The sequence below is a fragment of the Paralichthys olivaceus genome, chromosome 6, assembly GCF_024713975.1.
Source record: "Paralichthys olivaceus isolate ysfri-2021 chromosome 6, ASM2471397v2, whole genome shotgun sequence".
In the NCBI taxonomy this organism is placed as follows: domain Eukaryota; kingdom Metazoa; phylum Chordata; class Actinopteri; order Pleuronectiformes; family Paralichthyidae; genus Paralichthys; species Paralichthys olivaceus.
This window is the reverse complement of record NC_091098.1, coordinates 7,594,190-7,621,823: the sequence shown is the minus strand read 5'-3', so window position 1 is coordinate 7,621,823 and position 27,634 is coordinate 7,594,190. Positions and strand designations below refer to the sequence as shown.

Here is a 27,634-nt window from a genome sequence, read left to right as displayed (position 1 = left end):
ACTATTTTTTTCTTTCTACTATAAGCACTATTATATGAAGGGGTGTTTCTCATTGGCAGAGGTATGCTCTGTACTGAAGGACATTGTTTCCTCTATAACATTGACATGTTCCATTTCTGTGCCCTAATTGTTTGTGTGCCCCTTTACTGCTGCTCAGTCAAACCTTAAAAACGCAGCTTGACACAGTTTTCAGTGTCCATTACCCCCTGACTGAAGGAAGCTGCACTTATGAATATTGCATGAACATACATCATCAGAGAGAAGTCCCCCTCCCAGCTTCTCTCTTGGGCTCCGGTGAAGAACTGAGCAGAGAGGATGAAAGGTTATCTCAGGGAAAACAAACAGGAAACCTTTGTTTTCCCAAAATACACATGCTGACTTTGGGTAGGTTTAAAATCAGAGGTTGGTTCAGTTATGATCCTAAACCCAAATCCGCAATTTATAATTGTTTTTCACAGAATGGGGACAAATAAAGACACCTGCAGCTCAGAAGTGAATGCACCAGAGAAAAGAAAGGTTGTGCATGTTCGATTTAACTTTACAGTCTTCAGCAATGGGCTGTTAAATGATTACAGATGACCTTTAATCTGCTGTTTCCAACCTGAGCAGACTGGAGATAATAGAATGTGCATGTCCACCCCTGCTGTGTGTGCCAAGTGGTCGGATAGGGCTAATGTGAAAGCTCGTACTGTGCAGTTTCGTGTGGATATTGCGATTGGTTTTTCTTAGGGGGGGGGGGGCGACACGGACTGTATCCAGCACCAGCACACACCCCTCAGCGCCGGTGATGCAGCCCCGCGGCAGAGGCACCGACAACTCCCCGGCAGAGTCGTTGCGACTTTAGAATGGTGCAGAAATCTCTCAACGGCGGGGTTTACCCAACTCAAGCCGGAGAGAAGAAGCACAAAGTCGGATTCGTCGGACTGGACCCCGGGGCTCCCGAATCCAGCAGGGACGGCGCGCTGCTGATCGCGGGCTCGGAGAGCACAAAACGGAGCAGCATCCTCTGCAGACCCAGGTCCAGCATCTCCCCAGGCAGACCCCGACCGTCGAAGAAAAATGCCAGCTATCGGAAACTGCAGAATTTCCTCTATAACGCGCTGGAGAGACCGCGGGGATGGGCGTTCATCTACCACGCTTATGTGTAAGTGATGTCTCCTGCGTGATTGTGGACTTTTGGCCTTTTTACTTTGCCGTGCAGTGCTATACTGAGTCATGGTTTAGGAGGGGGGGCTGCTGTGGAGCTTTGACTGTGTCCCTCCACACTGAATTCAGCTCGTGTTCAGGTGGAGCAGTGGTTGAATGTCGTCAAGCTGCCAACCTGCTATAGCCTGATTATAGGAGGGCATCACTCCACCTGCAGAACTCCTGCGTTAACTCTTAGTGACGAGACTCATGCATGTGCCAACATATGGACACACACACACACACACACACACACACACACACACACACACACACACACACACACACACACACACACACACACACACACACATACACACATACACATACACACACACACACACACACACACACACACATACACACACACACACACAGTTTTGCCTCATATGTTGCTGCAGTAGGTTTCAGCACCGTGGACAGCTCCGCGCCGCATCACTACTTTTCCTAATTAACGTTGCAGTGCAGTTCTGCACAGCGCTGTGTGTGTGTGTGTGTGTGTGTGTGTGTGTGTGTGTGTGTGTGTGTGTGTGTGTGTGTGTGAGCAGACACACAGGGAGTGTTCTGGGTACTACAGCTAGTGACTAGACTGTCTGGGAACATTCTCAGACTTCTGTGTAGCTTGGTGTTATGTGACCTCTCAGGCCTGAGACATATATTACCTGGGACAAGAACAACCTTTAAGGAAATAAGTTTATTCATAAAGTTGTCTGACTTTAACAGATAAGAATCTGTGCAGCAGTGGGTGATATACCGTATCATGATTTGGTGCACACGTTTTCTCTACTAGTGCAGTGTTCGTTCTACACCTGCCTGTTGGGAAGGACTGCTTTCTTTGACTTTGTTAATTCTCCAGAGCTACTTCAGAATTATTCTTTGTCATCAGTGAGTCCTCCTCCAACAGTTTTACAGTATACTGTCACAAATCAACTGTTAGTGTGCTGGAGGTTGTGTGCAGAGCTTGTGTACAGTCTATATGGTGCAGAGTGGGGTTAGAAAACCTTGTGTTCATCCTACCTGGTTTATCTGCAAAGAAGATTTTATAATCAATGTTTTTCATAACATGAGACAGAATTGCTCTTTTATTGTTCTGACAGAAGGTACATTGCTACAGAGAGCTGGTCGCTTGTTTTGTCAAAGTTTATAATTATTGAATGTACCACGTGGTCAAATCACACAAAAATCTACACTGCACTTCCTTGGAAGATTTACAACTCAAATTCCAAGTGTGAAGCTGTTAAGGTGAATGGTTTGTGAGATATGCATTCTAAATAAACACAGATAGATTATTGTTTGTAGAAATAGTAGGCTAACACTCCATGGTCTCATTATGTGAGACCCCTGCCACACAAACACCCACAATAAGTTAAATGTTCTTTTAAGTCTTTAAATGTTCTGTTAAAAATTGTGTAGTCATCATTCATGATTATTTGCTGTGAGTTAATACTAAAGCTCGTCCACTGTTTGCACAACCGCAGATATATCCTGCTATATAGCAAACTGATCTAAATGTGTCAAATCAATGGTGATTTATTACATCATCAAGTAGTTTTGTGCTTCATATTCAGGTGTGAAATGGTAATTACATAATGTTAGCTGCATATCTATGTAAGCTCCTTCTCCAGCCAGGGCTGAACTGATACCGCATGCTCGATAGTGAGGAGTCGAAATGGCCACAGCATTAAGAATTCACCGTGCACAGCAAATCCACTCCCCTGTGACAGCTGGATGCCCAGAAGTAAGCCTGTGCATTAACATGAAACCACACACACACACACACAGACACATGCACATGCCCACATTTACACAGGCCCCGAGGGCACTTATGAAATGTTAAATGAATTCCATGGCAGTCAGCTAAATCTATCTTCTTTGCCATTTGTTTAGCTTTTTGGGAGATCTTCATTGACCGTTGTATGTCCTCGTGGCTGAATCTAGTGCAGGCAGAAAGAGTTTCTCTTTGTCGGATGATATGATAGATCATCTGGAGCCAAACTGCTGCAGGGAACCTAGTTAGAGGAGAGTCAGTAGCATGAGTGCTGCAGAGGTATGAATTAGTGCGATTGGAGAAAGGTGACAGAACACATGACCATGATGATTAGAATAACACTGACTGATATATTCATTCAAAGATCATAATGATATAACCTCCAGTCTGAGAGTATTTGCCTGTGTTACATTATTCATAGTCCCCACACCTGATTTAATCTCCCAACTCTTATTACTTTAACCGATTTATAAAACCAGGCTTCGGTGGCATCATTCTCCTCCTCTCTCAATCTCCTCCTTTTCTCCGCTCCGCAAGACAAAGTTTGTCAAACCAAAAGACAAAGCTACCTTGAACTGAGGACAACAACAGCTGCACTATTTATTTTGAGGTGTCTTGTTCCATGGCCCCGTTTGTAATGCATGCATGGATCATCGATATGTGGAACACGAGTACCCACTGTATCTCCAGAGTACTCTCTGACATTCTGCCTGTATGTCTCTGTCACACCGGCTGTTGTGTAGCTGTCTGAGCTCAGGGCCGTTCTTCCCCCTCAGTGTTGTCACCGGTCCAAGATCAGACGAAAAGGGAGAGAGAGACTCAGTGATCCTCCTTTTTCATGCGTTGATCTCCACTCCAGGATATTCCCTGTGGATCTAAATCATCAGCACAATGCTACTGGGTGTGAGTGTTTTGAATTCACAATGAGTGAGAGTGTGAAAACAAATATTTCTTTGAACAGCCTGTCGTCAGAGGAACAGCTGCAGACTTTCTTTTGTTGGAAGGAACAATTCATCAGACTTTTAACTTGTTCCACAGACACTCATCTCTAGCTGCAGTTCAGCAGCCTATTCTGATCTGCGCCCCTGCACTGATCCAGAGGTTGGAGCTCTGGTGCCTCTGCTGTTTTGGCTTCAACAGGAGCCTCATTACTGTGCGTCCTCTTGCAGGAAGCAGCAGCTGTGTGAGAAACTTAAATGACCTCTCCCGCTGTAAGATGACAAAATGTGTCAGTACTGCACCAAAGGGGAAACTCAGGAATATCCAAACATGAGAGGAGGACTAACAAAGAGCTTAGAGTGTGATCAATCAGGGAAAACAAAATAAATCTCATGTGAGATTTTCTTAAAGTGATTCAGAGAGGCAGGTTGAGGATTCATTGTTCTGCTGAGCTGGCTGAATGAGTACTGAGCTGGGGAGGAAATAGGGCGAGGACAGTAGCAGACAGATGTTGGCTGCCAAGCTGCTGGGACATGATTGAGAGGTTTGTTTTAGGAGAAGAGGGGTCAGCTGTGAGTCCTGGAGTTGGGTCTTGGCTTGGTTTAAGGTGCTCCGCTCCAGAAAAAGCAGCCTTGCTCTTATCAACACACTTATCTTTTTCCAGTGCAGCTTTACATGTTCGGTAATGACCTGTTAGTTTACTGACTAATTGTTAGTCCGTTTGTTGACTATTCTCTGTATTATGACTTAATGTGGAAGTAACAAAGCTAGAGTGTAGCCCCCTCCTAAAAGCTACTGATTCGGTCAGTGACAATATTGATTCAGTCGAGTAAGTTGAGTTGGAAACTTTTCATTGATACAGATTTGTTTACATGCATTCTTAGTGGACTTCTGTACATGTTCTCCTCGTGTGTGTGTGTGTGGGGGGGCTAGATTAGAGATTATTTGGATTATTGGACATTATTAGAGACTCTAGGTTTGAATATAAGAGTGAATGGTTGTTCCTCACTGATGTTGACCCTGTGATACCCACTTACTCAATGTCAGCTGGGATTGCCCCTCACCCATAAAAATTCAAATATCAACTTAAGTAAGTAAGAAATCCCCTGTTCTACTTCTCTCCACACTCATCAGTGTGTTGGTTTTAAACATCTGTTAATATGTATTTAATCTTGTTGGAAGTACTTTGCAATGTAGTAGGTCATATATAGGAGTATGAAGGAACAGTATAGGGTAATAATTAATGTATATTTTGAATTTATATACCACTTTGATATTTTTGATTTATATAATTTATATGTGGCTTCCAGCATAATTTGTTATCTGTTTTTGCGCTAAAATATTTCATTATTTTATTCTTTCTTCTTCTTTAATACTCAAAAGTGGAAAGCGACAGCACGGTGAATTGCCTTGGAAGTGCAGGTTATATAGTTTGACTCACCAGTGGTGCAGACGTTACACATTTTCTATAAGTACTAACACCGTTTTAAGAAAATCTCTGGTATAAGTACACCAGGCTAAGTATAATTATAGACTCAGAAATTGTAGCTTGAATAGATTTGCCTTATGTAAGAAAGTATGCTATAATAATGTATGAGTTGGAAAACATATTTTAGTTGCACTTACATAACTTACATGTAGCACTCGTGGTTTGACTTTATTATAGCTAATTGTACTTACATGATTCTTGTTGTTTTGGGTTTGTACCCTCTTGGTTGAATGCACTTATTGTAATACTTTGGATAAAAGTAGATGATATGTAATAATGTAATATAATGATTAACATTGTATGCCATTAGAAACGGTCAATGTTATTAAAAAAAGATAGAAACAGTGCAATTTATTTCAATATTTTACTCATAATGAGGGTCAGTAATATTCTTTTAAAACACGTTTCATCAGTGAGTCTTCTGGTTAGGATAGGCTTCACTCTGATCCTTTGCCAGACGAAAAGTATTCTCTAGAAATGTCACTCATGGGCCTCTGGAATTATTTTGAATCTATAATCGACTTGCTAATGGTTCCCCAACAGAAATTGAAACTGTACACTGAATGTGTGGTTTCCATCTGTAGCCTAAACTCTGGATAAGTCTGTACATAACCTTCTACTCACAAGGTAATTCAATGCTTACAATGAAACAGGAGATGCCTCATTTCTTCAGTTTATTCAACCTGTGCTACCAGGTTCACTTGGAGATCTTTCAAACGGTGTCCCTCCTTGTTGTATCTCCACAATGCCAGGACTACGTCTCTTGAAGCCACCATACACACCGTGGACCTCTTTAGATGGAGCAGGTTTGGACAGAATGCCAGCAAAAACGACCCAGAGGAGGCAAAGAGACATTTCAAGCTTCAACTTATGCTCGAGTCCTAGTGTGTTTGTCCAATGTGTAAATAAAGCTTTCACTCAACATGTACCTCGTATACTTCTTTTTTCTCTTCTCTTACTAATAATTACACATAACTTAGAAATTACTATTATGAATTAGTGATGTTTGCAGACAGGGGCCAACATTTTTTTTCATACAGTGAATATCTATATTATTAATTACTGTATATGTCATATACAGATACGAGGGCAATTGTGTTACAGTGCATGCTTGTGGATTTTCTTGGTTCATTTATGAATTAATAGCAGAATAGGTTTATTTTGCACGTAGAATCTACCAGATGTAAAGATAGTATAGTATTTGTCTGCAATGGCTGCTGTAGGCGTCCCTTTGGCTCAGAGGGAAAATAGTGACAGCTGCTAGCTGGAGCAGAGGTATCACTCGTGCATTTATTCAGGAAACATAAGTGCCCCGGAAAGTCATCATAACCCTCAAACATCCCCCCGAGGGGCCCAGAGGCGACTCAGGGTTGTCGCAGGCACTGTTTAGCTTTGTGAAGATCTTTTCTTTTTGTCTGCTCTCCTCTGAATTCATCACCGTCTAATTTTAGACAGTGTTGTACTGAACAGGGCAAATCAATGTTTCTTTCTCTGCAGCTCAGGAGGAAACCAGCTTTTCTGCTCCCAACAGCAGCAGCAGCAGCAGCAGCCACCTCAATCTGACTGATGAGCAGTGACATTGAGAGTGATGTCATCAAGACCTCTCTGGTGAACACTGGATTTGTGTCAAACCAGAGGTGGAAAACACGTGAGATAGTGGGAACAGCAGAACTCTGTGGTCATGTCTGTGTTTCTGTGTATGTGCTGTGGAATATGTGGCATCAGAATACAAACAAATGATATTATCAACAATGGTTAAGATACATTTCTTAATCACTGAGTTACTCAGAATGCTGGAAAATACATGGAACGCTGAAATAAATCAGATGATCTGAATGAAAATAGTGTAATATTTACATCATTACATATTAATATTGTGTGGAATACATTCTTCAGCTGTGTCTCAATTCAGAGGCTGCAGCCTGCGGGGGGCGCAGTCAACCCAACACATGAAGACTCCTTCCTTTGAGGTTTAAGTAGACTATGAAGACCAAACTGAAATGAAATGGTCCGTTCTACAGAGGCTTTTCGTGATTAGCGTCCCCAGCTTGTCCTGCCCTTATTGCTGTTGCCTGGCAACAGAGCTGAAAATTGTAACAGGTTGAAATGTCTGCTTTGCTGTCCGGTTGCATTGAGGCGTGATAGTAAAGCGCGGGATGTCTCGTAACTTGCCGGTGCTGGAAGGACACATTTGTCTGTTGCATTTGAAGGAGCCTTCAAAATGGGACAATGTATAACAAAGACTGAGATCTACAGACTCTACTATGTGAATCCACATATTGATAAAATCTATTTGTTTTATTTTTTTATGATTGATTTGTTTTCAGTAATTATTTAATTCCTCTTTGTATAGTGGGCATGAAAGTCTTTTGAGACAGTCCTTTTTTTAGTGTTCAGTAAAGTTAACAGATCAGGACTGTGCTGGAAATTTTACAGTATTTGATAGATTGATTGCTTGGTTGACAATGCTGATTAACTGTAGGGATACACTTTCCTTACATATTGTATATTGCATATATATATATATGTATTGTATAGTTGCTAGTAATATTTGGTGTGCAGATACAGATATGTATGGTATCTATATTGTCGTCTCACTTTCTTTAATAATATATGAGATGAATATGAAAACCGTCAAACTCATTATTTAACAGTAAACTGCCACTTCAGCACAGTTGCTTGTATCACTCCTAGATTAATGTCAGTGTTATTATGTCTTGTGCTCTTTTGCACAAACACATAAATATAATATCTGAAAGCTTGAAAATCCCATTGCCATCTGTGTCTTGACCTCATTTTTTACCACGTCTCCCACCCAGACTTTCTCATAACACACTAAGCTGCTGCGTGCATCTGTAGACAGCACGTTGAGGGGTATGAATACATCACTGGAAGTTGGGCTCTGCTGATGTTAAGTGGAGGATTAGTAAGTAGCTGCACAAGCTAATTGTTTGACTGCTTCAGGAGGCAGCTTCTGTCCCCATCCTTTATCAGCCTGTGTCCTCATTAGTAGCTACTGATGAGCTTGGCAAGGTCGTGTCAGGAGAGTGATGTTCAATAAGACTTGTGGTCAGCGAGCTTCTTTTTCCACGTTTAAGAACAGGAACAAACTGTTTCTGTTATAACATGCAGCTGATGTCTGGATTATTGCTTTTATGAAACATTCTCTTATTTTGTAAAGTATGTGATTAACATGTAGAAGTGAATTAGTGCAGTCCTATGGTGTATTTTTGCTTAGTTACAAGCTTCAGCAAACTTTCTTCAGGTCTTGTATTGTTCCCCTTGTTAATGAAATAGTTTATTTGCTTTGTTTTAAAGAGTTTGATGAGAAGAATAGAATAAAAGAGCTGGTGAGCTTATCAGATGGAAACAGGAAGTCAGGCTCCATCCAAATCTGCTTCCATCATCTATCACTGGCTAATTCACACTCTATAGTATCCAAGCCATGAAAAAACTAAAACTCAATATTTGTGGTGTGTATGTATTGAAATATTTCTCTGCTGCTTGGTGGGTCGATTCTCTGGAGTCTGTGCTAAATGTCTGACAACCTCCTTCTGACAGGATCAGGAAATCCACAGTGTTACAGTGCACAAAAAAATGACGATGTGACAAGTCAAAGTGCTGCAAACAAGATGTGAAGTCAGACTTTTTGACTGACTGGTGTAAAAATGCCTCTTTGCTTCAAGTGCAGAAGAGTAGTCACACAAAAAAAACATTTCCATGTTGTTTTTCTGGACTTTTCTGCAGGAATACAAGTGGGTATAATTTTATTTCCTCAGGCAGTGGTTCTCAAATGGTGGCCTGTGGACCCTCAGGGGTCTGTGACACACTGTCAGGGGTGTGTTGAAATAATCCACATACATGGGTATTCTGTGTTGACATGGTGAAAATATTTCTAATACAGGTGTAATAGGTTATGTATGTTTGCAAATCTTATAAACATTTCTCCTGTGTTGTTCTTTAACATAACTAAGTAGGAGTAAAAAACAGGCTACGTCAATTAATTCCATGCATGTCATATTAGTGACTTGATGGAAGTGACCATTAGGTCATCAAATAGGTGGTACAAGTAAATAAAATTGTACAAAGAAGAAAACTAAACCTTACTAAAAAGTAATATACTGTTGTTGATTTAAATACACAAAATATACAGTGAATGTATTTTCAACTACTGGCAAGCTGCAGACTCTGAGTGCCTGAAGAGCTCCCTTTTACCAAGCAAGCCCCTCGACTGCTGTAGTTATAAATGATGCAAGACACGCCTAAAACACACACATCGTAGTCATGGAATGACCTCAGTCTCACCCAGCTATGTAAAAAATGCAGAAGTGCTGCAGCCACAGCCATGTGTTAGAGCCCGTTCTGCTTTTTCTCTGCATGATTTTATGCTTCTGATGAAGAATAATATAGAATATAATAAAGGAAAAAGCTTGTCCGTTGACTTTTTTCTTTTGGGCCGTTGCTACAAACCACTGATCTCTGCTGCTTCGTCTCTCACTGGCTGGCGGCCAGCGGCCACTGCCAAGAGTTTAACGTGAGCACTGTGGCGCTGCAGCAGCAGAAAAGGGGAAATCAGGTGAGCAGCAGATGAAAGTTTGCCACAGAACTTGCCAAGACTTTCTCCAACTACTTAAACTCATAATTAAAAAGATACATATGGATGCATAAGGGATGAGCTGGCACTGCTGTATGTCTGTTGTGGCTTTCTCAAAGTATTATTTCAGACTGATCATCTCTCATTCAGCTCTCTGGCAGCTGGCTACTTTATGTTGTAACTATTGTTTCATAGTAAAAAAGAAAATAATCATACCTACAACATAGTCTAGAACCAGAGGTTCTCAAACTTTTATACATCAACGATCCCTCAGCTGACAGAAACCTGACCACTGGCCCCCATTTGACAATATTTTTGATTTTACAAGTTTTATTTCAGGAAGTCTATGGAATTCAAGACCAAAAATAGTTTCTCGCTAAACACGTCATTTTGGGGCTGTGGCTCAGGAGGAAGGGGGTTCGATCCCCGTCTGACACATTTTGTATGGCGAAGTGTCCTTGGGCAAGGTATTATTGTACTATGTAGCTGAATAATTTTATTCCCAGAACTCACCAAACTCGATGTAACTTAGATTTTTAAAAAAGGAAAATTAATAAATCTATAAAATTTAAACAAAAGGCCCATGTCAGTCACTTTGTGTTCATCCTACTTGGTTTCTCTGCAATGAAGTTTAGATGAATGGTTCGAGAGATATGCATTGCAAACCCAGACAGACAGACAGAGACAGACAGAGACAGATAGATAGGTGTTTGTTGAATTAGTAGGCAGATATTTTATCACACAAACAAACATATGATAGTGAGTGATGCAAGGTTACAAAAACAATAAAATGATGTTGTGTAGAAACTATTGAGCGTAATGTTGTCAAAAGATGCCGGGGACAAAGAGGAGTTCTCACCCACTTGTCGCAGTATCCCATGTAGTAGCAGTGACATCACTAGTGTGAGCTTTAAAGTGTAACACCTGATCACCAGCAGATACTGGATGTTTCTACCGTGTCTCTGCTGAGATTGATGCTGTGTCTTTTATAAATCCTGCATTGTCCCAGTGTTGGGTTTCACTCTCCATTAGCTCTGTTCTGGAATACCTCCAGAAGATCTTTTCTAAATGTGTTATCCTCCAGCCAATAAAAGATTCACCGAATGCTCTCCTGTGCTGTGAGGTGTCACTGCACAGAGAAAAAACAACTAATACAATAAACACCCTTGAAGACAGAACATGCCCGATGTGTCTTGATCAGGCCTGTAAACACACTGTCCGTCTGTGTAATGAATTGTTGCACACAAGCAGGTTGATGACAATGTCACAGTCTTTTATATTCTACACTCTGCTGCTGTTGGTACAGTTCAGCTCACCACCCAAAGTCTGCAGCTGTAATTACTCATTCGTTCACTCACCCTTCTGAAATGGCTGCAGTGTTAACTGTTCTCAGAGGTTTATCCAAAACATTGTTTCTGAAAAACAAGATTAATATGTGTCAGGAGTGTGTATTGTATGTCTTGGTGGAAGGATGTGGTGAAGGGTCAGAGAAGAACCCATTAAAATTTAGTGCAGATGTGAATCAGGGGATGGATAGAGATGAAGGCGGTTAGCTGATTGATCCTCAGCAGCAGCAGCAGAGTTGCCAGAGTGAGACACATGGGAAAGACACGAGAGACACACACAGAGGACGCAGACAGAGACAGGGCTGAGCCCAGCAGATAAAAATTAAAAAGGTTATGTGTCGGACACTTTAAGTTAAGATTGATTTCTGTTCCCTCACGTGTGTTAAAAGAATAAAAGTATGCTGAGAAGCAACTGGCTTGTCTCTGGCTGTTGTGGTGAGACCCCGGTGGCATCGACATGTGCCACAAGGTGGTGTTCAACATTTTCATTGATTTGTCAGAGAATAATTGATGGATCTTGATGAAATTGATTTTGGTGAATATGTGCAATTAGGCCCACATCCAAATAAAGATCTGGTGAAATGAAATGTGGTTTCATAAGGGGACTGTTAAGCTTTGATAAAGGAGTGTGCTCTGGTTGCCTTTCTAGTCAACCTATACTTATTCTAAATTGTTGATGTTTCCACTGATGAAGGCACCACCCAGGGTCTGCAGCTGTAATTCAGTTATTAAGCTGTACCCACTCACACTTGTTACAACTGTTACCAGACATCAGGGATTGATTCAGATGAACATTATTTCTGAAAAAACACGATTACATATTTACACATCATCAGGATCAAGAAAGGTCATTAACTTATTTTATTTTTGCACCCTGTCTTCCAGATTTCTCCTGGTCTTCTCCTGTCTCATCCTCTCCGTCTTTGCCACCATCAAAGAGTTCAAAAACAGCTCAGAGAGTGCCTTGTACATACTGGTGGGTGTCTTGTTTTATAACAATACTCATGCTACGTATACTGCGTGTCCATCACAGGGTTAATGCCACCATCTTGCTCCGGTCCACAGGAAATTGTGACCATCGTGGTGTTTGGTGTGGAGTACATTGTGAGGATATGGGCTGCTGGCTGCTGCTGTCGATACAGAGGATGGAGTGGGAGGCTGAAATTTGCCAGAAAGCCTTTCTGTGTCATAGGTGAGAAAATACCGCAACTTGTCATTTTCCCACCTCGATGAACATAACACTTCCATTTTTTAAATACTGGATGGTTTGACTGAACATAAGAACCATCTTTTTTATGATTTCATGTGATTTTCAGCTTTTTTTCGGTGAAACTTCATTTGGGGCAACTTTCACCTTCCCAGAAAAATGACCCTATTGTCCACAGTAAATATAGTTGTGATTTGATCAGTGGTAAACTACACCATCTCTGGCTTCCACTGCTTCCGAGCATCTGACTGTGTGTTGCTTCTCTCTGCAGACATCATGGTGCTGATCGCCTCAGTGTCAGTTCTGGCAGCTGGATCTCAGGGCAATGTTTTTGCCACCTCAGCCATCAGGAGCTTGAGGTTCCTGCAGATCCTGCGCATGCTGCGTATGGATCGACGAGGAGGCACCTGGAAGCTGCTCGGATCTGTAGTTTACGCCCACAGCAAGGTGATCCTGACATTGTTTCATTTGTTTCTTTAAAGGTTCTTTAGGAGTAAAGAACTGTGCCACCAACCATAGCTGATGTCCTGTTTATTCAAGTTTACTTTAACTTTGAACCAATTACTCAAGTCCCATCAAGGCTTTTCTGGTTTGAAACAGATCTGGTCAAGACAATTCTATAAAACCCTGGATTATTTAGCTCCATCTTTTTTATAATTGATTATTGACAAATTATAAGTATATAGCTAAGGGTCTGGATGTAGTCAGACAACTAAAAACATTTTAAAGCTTTATATATATATATAATACATAATGTGCTGCACAAAGCATGAGCCACCGCAAAACTATATGGAACATTAAATGTGTGAAAACATATATACAAATTGTTGAAAAAAGTGTGATTAATTAAAACTTAAAACAATGAGACCAATAAAATAATAAGATGCATAAAACCAAAGCCAACCTTTTATTACTTGGAAGTTCCCAGTGGAAAGTGCAGAATATTGTTATTGCAAAATATGTTACTTTAGGATATTGTAGTTCCTTTAGAAATGTGAATATATGTGATCAGGTACAAAAATAGTGTAACAGGTTTTACACATGTCTACAGATGAAACTGAATTTGTTTATGTTAAAGACTTAAAGAAAAAATGTAAAGTTAAAAGATAAAATATTCAGCCATTTTTGACCCCCTGTGACAGACTGTCTCCTGCTGTGCCTCTTCCAGGAAATCTGGAACGCGGAAAAACACATTTTCTCTCAGCTTTATTTTAATAAACTCTGAAATAGACTTATTTGCTTTCGCTAATAAGCTGTGGACAGTGTGTGTGTGTGTGTGTGTGTGTGGAGCTGAGGGAAATAAAAAAAAGGTTTATGAAATACTTATTTTGCCACAGAAGGCGTCTGACTCACATATCCAATATGATTGCACGATTGTATTTCTTACCAATTCACAGTGGTGACATCCCCTTCCTGTGAGAAGCTGCAGAGGTCACATTATTACTTTACACTCTCTTATGCTCCTTGTATTGGTTTTGTGTGTAGGAGCTCATCACAGCTTGGTACATCGGCTTCCTGTGTCTGATCCTGGCCTCGTTCCTCGTCTACTCAGTGGAGAAGGAGTTAAATGATGAGTTTGAGACGTATGCTGATGCTCTGTGGTGGGGACTGGTAAGATTAAAACTAAAAATAGCATTCTGTGATTTTAATCATTTTATCTCCAGTTTGCCCTGTCACCTGCACCACACCGCTGAAAATCATGTGATGACTTTTTATTTGTCTTGTCACCAGATCACTCTCACCACTATAGGTTATGGTGATAAGGTTCCCAAGACCTGGTACGGACGCCTGCTGGCCGCCATGTTCAGTATGATCGGAGTGGCCTTCTTCGCACTTCCTGCTGTAAGTAGGAGTTCTTTAGACCCAGTATATGCATTATATGCTAGAGAAGAGCCTCAGTTGTGTTCATTAGTTTTTTGTTCTTCATGGTGCTCATTAGTGCAGCATCACTGCTCTATCCCTCCATCAGAAACACTGTCCAGCTGGTACTTGATAGTAGCAAATGCACGGCCATTTAAATCAACCAAAGCAATTCAGTCTTTATAGCTGAACACTAATCAATGTTTTTATGTTAACAATGGATCAAAATGGATGGCCTGGTAGCCATAATGGTCTGAGCACATACCACATGAGTGCTCTAAACAACGGGTCCCTGGTTCAACTCCTGGCCAAGCATTACTATTTAATGCATGTCACTCCCTGACTCTCCCACCCCATATATTTCACTGTAACTATTTCCAAAAATGCAATATGCATATATATGATTAATGCAATGTGATGCTCATAGTAAATACCAACCGACTCATTCAACCCTTTTTGAGCTTTGAGACTTAATTTACAGTACAGAAAATAAACTAAACATTCCAAAATTTCCAAACAGTAAAAACAAGAACAAAAGTAATAATGGAACATAAAATTGAATAATTAAAAAATCAGTCCTTATCTTTAAAGACCCAACAGGAGTTTAGAGCTTCCTGAAACAATACACATATAGGGCAGGAATATTGAAAGAGTTCACTGCAAATTTTCACACAAAATAGATGAGCAGACTTTCTTCAACGTTATCAAAGCAGGAAAAGCAGCAGTGGAACTGTTAACACTCATGACTTAGTTGCATCTAATTGCCTCATGAAGCAGCATCCAGTTCCTTGGAAGTCCATCACACTGTCCATTGTGTTACATTTGCAGCTATGAGCATCTACTATGGTATAAATATACAGTATACACTGGACAATGATGTGCACAACATTAAACAGTTTGGATTATAAGCTACTTTATACATACTTATTATTTTATGGTGCTGCTCTTAGTGCACTCTAAATGAGTCATTCTGGTACATGTGTCCACTGTGGTGCATGGACTGTATTCATGAGCTGAAAGCTTCTCCTGCAAAGAAAAAAAGTCTGCTGCTTTATCACTTTACATTCAGAGAGCTCTCAGTTTATGATGTGGTAGCTCCAGTCAGTGATGTATTTAGTCAGTTGCTGTTAAATGTTCAGCAATTTATGATACATCTGAGGATGTCAGCAGTAAGCTGTGAATAGGCAGCCCAGACCTGTTCAGTCTATATGAACAGTGTTTTGCTGTATAAGACCTCAGATAACACTCATTATTTTCACTATGTAGAGCTGTAATGTTTGTGTTTGAACTCAACATGCTCTAACTTGTCTTTCACCTGGAGGCTCTGCAGACATGTGAAAATCTGTGATACTTGTTTCACTGGGCTCCGAAGGGCTGTTGGAGGAAACGACTTGCTGTTGTTGCAATGCCAACCTCTGGCCAGCAGAGGTCAATCAAGGTCACTGATAACTTCTCTTCTGTTCAGGGCATCCTGGGCTCTGGCTTTGCCCTAAAAGTCCAGGAGCAGCACAGGCAAAAACATTTTGAGAAGAGACGCAACCCTGCAGCGAGCCTCGTCCAGGTTCACACGTCCATCAAACACTGCACCATAACATCAGCATGGAGAGATTTATCAAACAGACCATCTCCTGACATCTCTCTCTCCTTCCAGGCTGCTTGGAGGTTTTATGCTACCAACCTGTCCCGTACAGATCTGCTCTGCACATGGGATTTTTATGAGCAGACTGTAGCTATTCCAATGTACAGGTAAGAGAAAAAAGCCTGCCTGAGTAATGTTTATGCATCATGCTGTACATTATTCAGCCAACAAATACAACTGTTTTGCCGTTAGTGTCGTGTTTCTGAATACTGGGAAACCCAATGAACAACTGCACTTATTGAAAATCCTCTCCTTATTGTTTTTGTTGAATCAGATAAACGACTCTGTGATGTAAATAATCCCACTCTGGTGCTGTAACTTTTCTCTTTTTGCTTTGATAAGGGTAATATTCCAGCAGGGGAGGCTGGAGTTTTGGCAGGGACACCAAATACCTTTTTGAAATGCTGTTCAAACGACAAACACTGCCAGTGGCTACTTTGTAAATTAACCACTTATTTTGCCATCCAGCTGAATGAATCAGCAGATAAGCTGCCCTGCTTGACTTTCACAGTGCAGATTGCTGACTTTTAAGTGTCTGGAAGAAGAAGACGAAGTTGACAAGTTGCTTGTCTGCTCTGTTTGGAGATGACTTTTGTTCCAGCTGTAATTTGAGTTGAAAAGGTGATGAGCAGAAAGAACACGGAAGTGCCAAACTAAATGGAATTAGCTTTAAAGTGCCTGATGGCCACATTTAACCTTTGAAAACAGTTCTGTTGACAGAATGACAGCATGCTTTTCATCTTTTCTCAGACTCATTCCACCTCTGAATCAGCTGGACCTGCTGAGGAATCTGAAGGGCAAGTCATTCAGGTATAAACATGATGGAAAATTAACCATCCATGTATAGATCAATGTTATTTTATTAACAGAGAGGTCAGACGTGATAAGAAACCCAGAGAGAGCTATCAGTCAACAGCAGGCAGCGAATCAAAACACAGAGTGTAATGGAAAATGAAATGGAAAATGGCAAAAGACTCAATTAAATATCACAAGAAATGCTGATGACCAATATGAGTGAAAGAAAATGAATGTGGGTCAAATTTGCCATATTGCCAGAAATCCAACTCCAATATATACAGTATATAGATACACACACTATACTGTGTAAGTTGTGGCCCCTTCATGCTCCCTGATCCATTACTGGAGCTACATGTTTCTGTAGACTATGTAAAGACCAAAAACTGTTTGACTAGCACTCAGTAGGTGTTTAACAATTTTAAATGAATGCTTATATTGCTAAAAGTTTAATCTGTGCAATGTTCACTGTATTATGTTCACATCGTGTTTATACTGCATCCAAGTGGCCAAAAATGCGTAACTACAGGTTTGAACCAATAACCTTTTGACATACACATCCATTTATTATGTCTTAACGTAACTTAATAGTCCTCACTGTTTTCTCTCCTGCTTGAAAAGTGATTTAACTTTATGGTATAATTCATATTCACAAATCACAGTTTGCCTCATTGGTCTTAACAATCTGTACAAGGTGCCACATCTTCTGCCCTTAACCCGCGACTAGAGTGAGGAAAAACTACTACTACTACAAAACTTCCAACAAGCAAAACGTAGAAACCCCAGGAAAAGTGATCAGCTCAACCCTCAAAAGCAGAGCAGTGTGGATGATATCATAACATAGAATAATACACAAATGATTCTCCTCACAGGAAAGAGTCCCAGGCAGAAATCTCCCCCAGGTCTGTGATCTGATTGATTTTTATCTTCCTTCACCTCCGTTTGGCTTCTCTTCAATCCTGCTCTTAGCTGCTGCTAAGGACTGCACTCTTCTTGGGGGAGTGTACTCATGTTGGAGGAGTGTGTGTTATATCATACCTGTGTGTGCATGTGTGTGTGTGTGTGTTTGCGTGTATTTGTGTGTGTGTTGTGGGGTCACTGTAAGTCCCGATGCGTGTGTTAGTGCCTCCTTCAAGAACGGTCATGCTGCATTTGCTCACATGGTTCTCAAAGATCAGCTTACTCTGGCCTTGCTCCCACCCGGCGGCTTTATGAAATATTCACCACTAAGCTGTTCTTTGAAACTCTATAGCTTTCAGCATCACTACAGGAAAAATGTTTTTGAACACTGAAAGAGCCTCGCTTGACTTTTAATCTGTTTTTGATAAAAGAAACAAGTGTAAATATTGTCAATGTAGTAACACTTCATTGTGACTTATTACATTACAATACATATCATTCAGCTGATGCTTTTATCTAAAGCGACTTCAACAAGTGCTTTCAACCATGAGGGTACAAACTCAGAACAGCAAGAATCATGTAGCCCTTTGTAAATCCATTTGCATATTTTGTGTATGAAAAGTATGAAAGCATGAACAATCTAAATTCATTCCACACACAAAAGACAGACATTCAGCTCTATATGTTATGGTTGACAAAGAGGTTGCAAATGAATTCTGAACCACAGTTACATTAAAATGTTACTAGCATCACAGTATGGCTCACACTGCTGTTTTTGTGACTGTATCCACTGCTATTTTATCTTTTTTGTGTCTCCTGTACTTCCCACCACTCCAGTAATGAAAATGCACACAAAGACAGACTTTGCGGGTGCTGTCCGAGAACCATTAGGTATAGTTGCTGCACAGATACTAACAGCTGCACTGCAAGTCTGTGTGTCTCCTTCCATCCCTACCTGTGTTCCCCTTCTTCTTTAAACAGAAGTACAGTAAAGGTAGAGGAATCGCCTTTAGATGGTTGTTAACTAAGTGAATGATAACATTTGACTAGTTTACTGTTTATAGGGTAGTGCAGCTCCGCCATTGATGTCTACATGAAATATTATAAAAGAAATAATCTGCGTGCACCTTTTTCCATTTACTCAGATAAAATCCAGACATACATCTTTGTTTACCTCCCTGTCACAGTTGATTTATGATTTCTATTTAGTCTGCAGTTGATTTGCTTGCTGCCTTTTTTTTGCCTAATCAGCACTTACAAACTTCTGTTCAGCAGGCAAGTCGCATAACGCTGAGTACCTAACAATATGTTTCCTTTTGACTGACTGTATATCAGACGGAGCGTGTACAAAATTATGGTGAATTCTTTTGCACGATTTGTGTTCACTTTTTTGCACAGACTGAGACTACAGCTCTTTTGTGCATGCTCACTTTGCTTCCCATGCATGCTTGCTTTTAGCTTCCTGCTGCTTGCCTGACCCACTGAATGCTCCACTGTGTTCATATGTGGACATGGCTCCTTCTGCTGTGGGACATTGCCCATTTTGCATTTCTGCTGAGGTAAGAATTATCCACACATCAGTGCTGAACCATACCAATTGTTAGAATTACACTAAAAGCCACAAAGCAGTAGGATAAAGTCATTAAGTTTCTTCTAGTTATTTATATTGATGAAACTATAAAGAAATGAAATATTTAACATTTCTCTTCTCGGTACTGTGTAGTCGGAAGGCCAGCCTGAAAGACAAGGTGTTTCCCAGTCCCTCTAAGGTTTCCATGGCCAAGGGAAAGGCCCATTCTCCAGGGGCAGAGGAGGGCGCTGAGGCAAGTCCCAGCAAGGTCTCCAAGAGCTGGAGCTTCACTGAGAAGAACCGAGGGCCCAAGCACAGCTTCAGGGGCCGGGGCAGTGCTTCACGCCAAAACTCAGAGGGTGAGGGAACCCCACACTGTGCATAGTAACGTCTGACCAGATTAAGGGGGCAGAGCAGGGTGGCGTCAAATGTAAACAGCTCTGTTTAAGGAATAATATTCTATCACTCATATAGCAGTATAAATTACCATCATTTAAAACACAGTCTGTTTATAAAGATGGACTTACATGACAGCTCTCCTCCATATTAGTCAATGGGAAAGTACGCATTACATATTAACATCATTTTAGTCAGTTCTTGTCACTTCAATGTATGTTCGGTTTATTTTTCTCTTAAATTTGGTTTTGATAAGTTATAAGATGGTATAAAAACAGGTTGAAATTATGATTGACAGCTAAGACTGGTTTCATGTATCAGTGGGACCTCGATACCGTGACTCCACAATAACTACTGCATAGATTCTGGCTCCAAAAGACATGAAAAGCACAAGATGGCTGTACCCATATCTGTGATATTTTGGCTTTACCTATTTGCACAAGAGGAGGAAAAGGAGATGCTTCCTCCATCTTTAAATACAGTCTATGATATCATGTACTTAGCAGTGAAACCTAAACTTGTACTTACGTGGCATTTAAGATATAAATATGAAGCTATTGGTTAGCTTAGTTTAGCATATTTTAGCATAGAGATTGGAAGCAGTTTCTGTGCAAATAAGACAGCTTGAACCAGCGGTTGGATATGATTTTATGTGGTTTTTATTTTGGATAGAGACATAGCTATTTTTATGTTTCTAACCTAATAGCATAGCATAATATTATGCCAAAATAAGTTAACCAGCTGCTAATCCAGCTTCATATTTATCATACAGACTTGAACGTGGGATTTAATTCTCAGGAAGAACACAAATGTGCATTTTCTTTGGGGAAAATCAATGTTTTTAATTAAACTACAAGATGGTGAATACATGAAAAGATTAATTTTAATTTGCCTTTTTTGTTCTTTTGCAGTAAACACAAACTGTTGATGCTTTTTAGAAATCTACTCTGTTGGACTGCATAAAGTAAAGTAGTTTACACGCTAATTGTTGACTATGGATCTTTCCACACTTGAGAACTTGTGGAATAATGTAAACTAGAGCTTTGTGTAACTGTGTAAGCTCAAAACTCATCATGTTTGTATTTTAAGAAGGAGGGTGTTGATGACATTTAATGAATTGCAAACAAGCCTCTTTAAGATGCAGTAACTGTGCATCATTTGTCATGCAGGTAAAGCTTGTTTCTCCTGAATGTATTTGAACATATGAGGAGTAAAGGGATTTTTGCAGCCAACATTTCAACATAATGCTGGGAGAGAGATGGCTGTTGGTTTGGATGGTTTGAATATCATTTATTACCAGACAGCACAACTGCATCCATATGTCATCCAGGCCACTGTGTCACTATCTACAAACATATTTATCTCCTTCACCGTTGATTTGCCATTGTGATAAACAATTCTACCCTATTCATATTAGTTGTTTTTCTTCTTCCACTTCATGGCATGTTAAAGTGCTGATTGAAATGCAGGACGAAGACTTTGGACGGAAGCGTTCTCCAGGTTAGACAAGTCATCTTGACATGTCTTGTATGTTAAGACTATGTAGCCTACTCTATAATATAATAGATGAGTAGTTTATCATACATACAGTGGCAAATGTAAATTCAGGAGAAGAGAGACTAGCCTTTTCAAACATGAACTAGAAACCATTCTGTGGACACCACCAGTTCCCATGTTTGGAATTGATTTGTCCGCCATTGTCATCCTGCTAGAATCCATAACAAATCTTTTCCCATGTCTCTCCTCTCTCTCTTTCTGCAGCAATTGAAGGTTTAATAAGTAAGACATTGGGTTAATATTTTGTTTGTTGTACAGTAAAATAATGAATCGACAAGTCAGCCTCACCAGTCTGAGAAACCTGCATGCTAAAATCTGCTGAGATTTGTTCACTTGACCTGAACCCTTTTTATTTGGATTTTGTCTTATCTGGGTTTTCCTCCATAATTACTGAAGGTCCTGAACCTGTTGCTGAGAGCAAGCATGTGATGATTTAAGTGTTCATCAGAATTGTAAGAGCGCCATGTGATTACACATATTTACTTACAGTGGTGGTACTTTAGAAGCTAATCCAGGTTCAAGTCAAGTGATGCCAAGATGATCCAAAATTATCACAGTGACAAAACTTGCCGAAACCCTGCTGTATTTTGCATGAAGAGACCTCACTTTCCCTACCAGGTTCTCGTATAATATCTGATCAACAGTGATTAGGCCTTGACACCTTTGCCTGAATGCACTATGCTCCAAAATCCATAGGTTAGCCTTCTGGCTAAACTAAACATGCAAGCGATTATGCTAATCTACGCTGTAGTTGGTGGTGGGAAGAGAGTACTTGTCATTAAAGGTTTAAATAAAGCGTTTTTCCATCAGCACTATCCTTCAATTCTGCACCTGGTCTTTTTTCTGTTTTTCCACAAAGCTTGGTCACTACGCTCCAAAACCGGCTCACTGGCTTCACCATTGAATTTTACACCTTCAAAGCGACCGCTCTGCTTTGCTGACGCAAAGTTGTTGACGCTGGCCGCGTGGACGTCCCTGAAATATTCTTTAAGCATGTCTTTGTCCTTGCTCTGTAGAGGCGAGCTTCCCAGGAGAGGAAATGGGTGATGACAAGAGCTGCCACTGTGAATTTGCCACCCAGGAATTACCTCCCGGGTTGAAGGTTGCAATACGGGCAATCTGGTAAGGGGTATTCTATTGTGTAATTTTTGTTGTTTCTCCTAACTCTGTGGTCACTGTTGCATGGTTTGGGTTATCTTGAGTTTGACTTTCTTGGTTTTGGCCACCATTCCAATCTGTGATGTGAAATAATGTTTGTTCTTATGATGACATCTCTAAAATACTTCAGATTGGGAAACATGAGAATCATATCATGGATATAAATCTCCAGGTGATCTCTCAATAGGTTGTTTACATAATCAGGCTAACCTGCTGGGTTTTCTATAAACCGCTCTCAGAAGTCACTTTTCTGAGTGAATAACCTCTGAAAAGTGTTTTTGTATGTGCTGATTTGGTAGTTTGTTAGCCAGGCAGGACCCAATAAAGAACTCGATCAATTTTGGTGTGGCACCAGATCAGTGGGCTGGATCCAGGATATTTTTTTCAATTTCTGTAACATTATGAGTTTTCAACTGAAGGGCACAATGAGAGCTCATCCCTCTGATGAGGCTAACGCCATCTTCCATCCTGCTAACAAACACACAAACAAACAGCAGTGAAAACATCAATCAACAGATGGAGTTCACTCCCTGTTAATATTTTGACCTGAAGATTTACCTTTCTGTAAAGACAACGCGATGTGGGGGACAGTTTCAGAATCGTGAAGATTCATTTGTAAAGTTAGGAAAATAACAATTATTTTTAAAAAGTTCAATTGAATTTCCCTTTTCAAGGGAAGGTTTTTATCATTCGCTCTGTCAAATTGTTATAATGTTCCTGTTTGAGGTGTCACACACTGGTGTAAATCTTTCCTCAGCATTATGAAGTTCCTGGTGTCAAAGAGGACGTTTAAAGAGAGCCTGCGCCCTTATGATGTCATGGATGTGATCGAGCAGTACTCTGCAGGTCACCTGGACATGCTTTCTCGCATTAAAAACCTGCAGTCCAGGCAAGTGTGCTTTTACTGTACAGAGGGTTTTAGAATATTAAAATCAGAGCCACGTCATAAAGTTAGTTTTTTAAGGTAATTAACTAGTATTCTTACACTCTACAGTATAGTACTTAAGATGTCACTGGATACACACATGTTGTGACACTGTCACAAGTTCATTTGCTCAGCCACATGTGTTGTATTCAGATCCCAGTTGTATATCTAAAGTCTTTATCTATAAAAATATAATTCACTCTGAATGCATCTCTGATTCCTTTGAGATATACCACTTTGATGTATGATTCAGATTGTTTTCTATATCAGTTTTCCCTCCCCACAAATTACTTTCTCCCATCTTGATCCCTTAAAGGTGGAACATGTAGGATAAATATATTCCAACAGTGAAATACACACATAGACTTTCCATCCACAGTCAGATTCACTGTATGTCTTGGGTATGTGGAATATATTGAGACTTGTTCTCCACAGCTGATGTGATTCCCACGTTGCTTCATTTTGCATTGCACTCATATCGTCTCTGTGTGCCTTGCCAGGATAGATATGATTTTGGGGCCCCCTCTCCCTTCAACACCTCGCCATAAGAAGTCCACTGAAGGTCCTAGGTTAGGTTTATAGACTGCACCTTTAGAATGACCATTTGACCAGCATTATGCGACTTATACCATAGACCCAATATCAAAGCAGTTACATGCTACCTTATCATTTTCTGATTGATGGGACCCCTTTTGAGTTCAAGCCGAGTGACCTGTCTCATTGACCTGAGTAAAACGAGATACATGAAATCCTTTTCAAAGATCTAATCAACTGTTTCCATCCATTTTCAGGATGTTATGTTGTTATATTAGCTCTTACATCACATTATATCAGCTGCTATCCAGTAAAGGTAAAAAAAAAAAGTGAGACTTTCTCAGTGAATGTTAATGAGCCATGTCACAGGGCCTGACTCAACAGGGGTTTGACAGTGCTAGATGCTTGTTCTCATACTGTAGAGATATATAGTGAGAGCTCCCCTGGTAGGATGCAATGGAAATGAAGCATGAAGCATGCCAAGTGATGCATTTTGACCTGAGACAAAATGATCCCTCTATTCACCTTTTTCTTTCAGTTAAAATCAGATTCAAATCATAACGCATGCATCCACATCCTCCACCTGAAATCCTTACTTAATGTTTATTCATACAAAACAAATATACTTGTATCTTGGTGAATATCATCCACATAAATGCTTTCTTTGCTCTTTTTCTATTTAAAAGTAATTCACATAATGGCATCATGCATTTCTACAGAATTAACATAATAAACCTTTATAGCAGACTGATTTTTAAAATCTCTCATATTACCTTTCTTTAATGCTAGAGTTGACCAGATAGTTGGTAAATATCCTAAAGCTGACGGAGATGCTGCCGAGGACCAGAGCATGATGGGACGTCTGGTCAAAGTGGAGAAACAGGTAGGAATCTTTCAACCAGGTCTGTAAAATCTATATGATCAGTTTCTCTGGTCTTATTATTCATTGGTCTGTGTTAGAATAAAAGTAACTACTGGCAACATTTCTCCAAAATTCAATATTGAACAGACAGTGGAATTAACTAAAGTGGTTTCTTAATTTTGTTGGTATATTGTCATTCAGGTGAAGGAACACTGTTTCTTTCATTGTGTGTTTAATTTTTTCGCTGCAGGTGGTGTGTATGGACAGGAAACTTGATTTTCTGGTCAATGTGTATGTCCAGCGCATGGGAATCTCTCGTTCTGAAACAGAGGCCTTTTTCAATTCCAAAGAGCCGTATCCAGCTCCGCCGTACCACAGCCCAGAGGAGAACAAGATGGAGAAGGAGGGAAGAGAGGAGGTGAATGAAGAAAAGGAGGTGAAAACCTGTTCACCTGCAGAGGTCCCATGCTCTGATGGGTCTTCTGAAAAGAAAGATCCTTTACTGGGTCTGTCTGTGGCCAGGTCAGTCGGTACCCCCTCTGGCAGCAACAGCCGCCCCTCTACCTCTTGGCAGCACCAACTGCAGCATCCCCTCAGCCAGCCCGCCTGGAACAGCAGCATGGCCAACACACCTTCACCGGTCGGTGGCGAGCACCCGACCAACCTGTTCCGCCTTCCGCCTCCTCCTGCTCCGGTCCACGACCGCTCGTCATCCGGCCTGGGTGGTAACAGCAAGGAGAGCTGCTCCCACAGCAGGAGGCGCCACAGGAGGCAGAAGTGTCAGCAGGATACAATTGCTGTGGAGAGCGACACGTCTCTCTCCATCCCGTCCGTTGACCACGAGGAGCTGGAGCGCTCCTTCAGCGGCTTCAGCATCTCCCAGGCCAAGGAGGACTTCTTTGGGCCTTCTTTCTTCACAGGCTCAGGAGGGGGAGCAGGAGCAGGGACTGAAGCCGGACCTGGACCCTCACTCTGTGCCAGAGTCAGACCCTTCATAGCCGAGGGTGAATCAGATACAGACTCAGACCTCTATGCTCCCTCACCTCTGTCCTTCACTGGAGAGGTCTCCTGTGGAGAGGGGGGGTGGCCAAGACTGAAGTAGATTCATTGTGAATGGGATCAGTGCTTCAGTTGCCAACAGGAGACCTGTCATCAGACTGTGCAACCAAATGATTGATGCAGTTACAAACTATTTAAGGTAGAGTGAATGGTTGTGATCGCTCTTTATTACAGAAGATGGTAAAGTATGTTCTTATAAAAAACAACCGGTTTGTCCTTTATCACATTTTTTGTTTGTAATGTTACACTTTACAAGAAATGCTTAATTACATGTGCATTGCCTTCTACTGAGTTTTATTTGTCAGTGATGGCAGATACGTGTGTGACTGTGATGTGTGGTGATGATTTAATTTTACACTGAATTAGCCATTGATTTGAAACGAGAACATCCCTTTGCTTTCTTTTAGTGGTGAGTGCACTTCTTCTGTTGAACCACTTTAACTTTGAAAACACAGTGGCAATTAGTAAAGCAAAGATTGTTAGTCTTATCATGTGGTTAGCGTAGTGTCTTGCTAGCTTCTATACCTTTGAATGACTTGAGATGTATTGATGATGCCAAAATCTTAGCTATGATAATCAATTAGATTCCTGCAGAGTAAAAAAAAAAGAGTGCTTGCTTTTCAGCATCATTTATTCAGCCTAGTGTTTATTAAAATAGTAAAGAGAAACTCCCCTCAAAGTATTGCAGATACTTCCCCCATCAGTAAACCACAGAACGTCCTGCATGGCATGTTAAACGGTTGATTTAAGGACTGTGTTTGGAGGCAGGCTGCAAAACCGTGGCAAAAAGTCAGCACAACCACCCACTGAGTGTTGTCCCTCTGTACAGAGCAGTGAATAAAACATGGTATTGTGCATGCATGACTGGTTTCAAGCTAGTGTGTTGATTTTTAGGGAGCTTTACTGGAATTCCCCTCATGTGAGAGGCAGCCTGAGCTCGCTACTTTCAATGGCTCCTCTTTTCTGGGCAAATTTGAGAATGAATGAATGAATTATGTATGCATCAAATGCAGAGGCAGATGTTTATTAGCACAGTCTATATGTATAGACATTAACTTGTGTGATTTGTGTTGTTATTACACAACAATCAGTGCTGATGTTGGAGTGAGTCACCTATAAGGGAGATTTACGCTGTGATGCATATGTCAATCATTTGGATTCATTGTAGATGTGTTTGTTCTGCACTAAATGAGAAAATGCAATAAAAATCGAGCGAGGCAATCAAGAACCGTCCTTTAAAAACATCAACATGGCCTTATTTTTCATGACAGAATCCTTTGTTTTGTAAGTACAATAAATCAGCTATTTCTTTGTTAACATTTCATGTATTTTCCAGGTGTTATAGGTTTGACTGTTTCCTCAGAACAGAAGGTTTAACAAATTTAACCACAGATGCCAACATGAGTCATAGAAAATCATCTTCAGTATTTGAAAATTTACTCTAGAATATGGAAGTGATAACAGAAGGAGGATTTCAGTCAGTGGAATCTGTTCACACACAATCTAAAGGTTTTCTGAAAAGAAGAAACAAACCAGCTGGAATTTCCCCCCTCCTTCCACTCCTACATGAAACAATGGTTCTTAGTTCAGCACCCTCATGTAACTGCATTTTCTTCCTCTTCAATAATAAAACTTTGTACATCATTGAAAAGCATCTCATTGATCCTCTGTTTTTTTTTAACCCTCCTTGTCGATGAAGCTGTAAAGATGCTCTGCTGTGTGTAAGTTTATCAGGAATGTGGTGTAATGGTGGCCATGTTTCACTAGATGGCAGCCAAGAACTTCATTTGAGTGGGTGCTTGTTAAAACCATAGATCGTAGGAGGAGGAGTAGATTTATAGATTTCTCAGT

The 27,634-nt window shown here is 40.6% G+C and overlaps 1 protein-coding gene across 17 annotated transcripts; it reads left to right on the top strand.

The window, feature by feature from the left end:
- Positions 1-308: 308 nt before the first annotated feature.
- Positions 309-27,437, top strand: LOC109630518 (potassium voltage-gated channel subfamily KQT member 2-like). Of its 17 annotated transcripts, XM_069526079.1 has the most exons (19): positions 312-1,144; positions 12,207-12,297; positions 12,387-12,513; positions 12,800-12,975; positions 14,014-14,139; positions 14,260-14,370; positions 15,854-15,949; positions 16,040-16,134; positions 16,778-16,837; positions 17,695-17,724; positions 18,560-18,613; positions 19,446-19,651; positions 21,141-21,188; positions 21,450-21,467; positions 22,262-22,367; positions 23,161-23,292; positions 23,829-23,897; positions 24,652-24,745; positions 24,975-27,437. In XM_069526079.1, exons 1-19 carry the CDS (start codon positions 846-848, stop codon positions 25,824-25,826), a joined length of 2,790 nt encoding a protein of 929 aa, XP_069382180.1. In that variant the 5' UTR covers positions 312-845; the 3' UTR covers positions 25,827-27,437. The 17 variants fall into 17 exon arrangements, with proteins under 17 accessions (XP_069382173.1, XP_069382174.1, XP_069382176.1 ...); XM_069526072.1 differs by having other exon boundaries at positions 309-1,144; positions 15,854-16,134; XM_069526082.1 differs by lacking the exon at positions 18,560-18,613.
- The last annotated feature ends 197 nt before the right edge of the window (positions 27,438-27,634 follow it).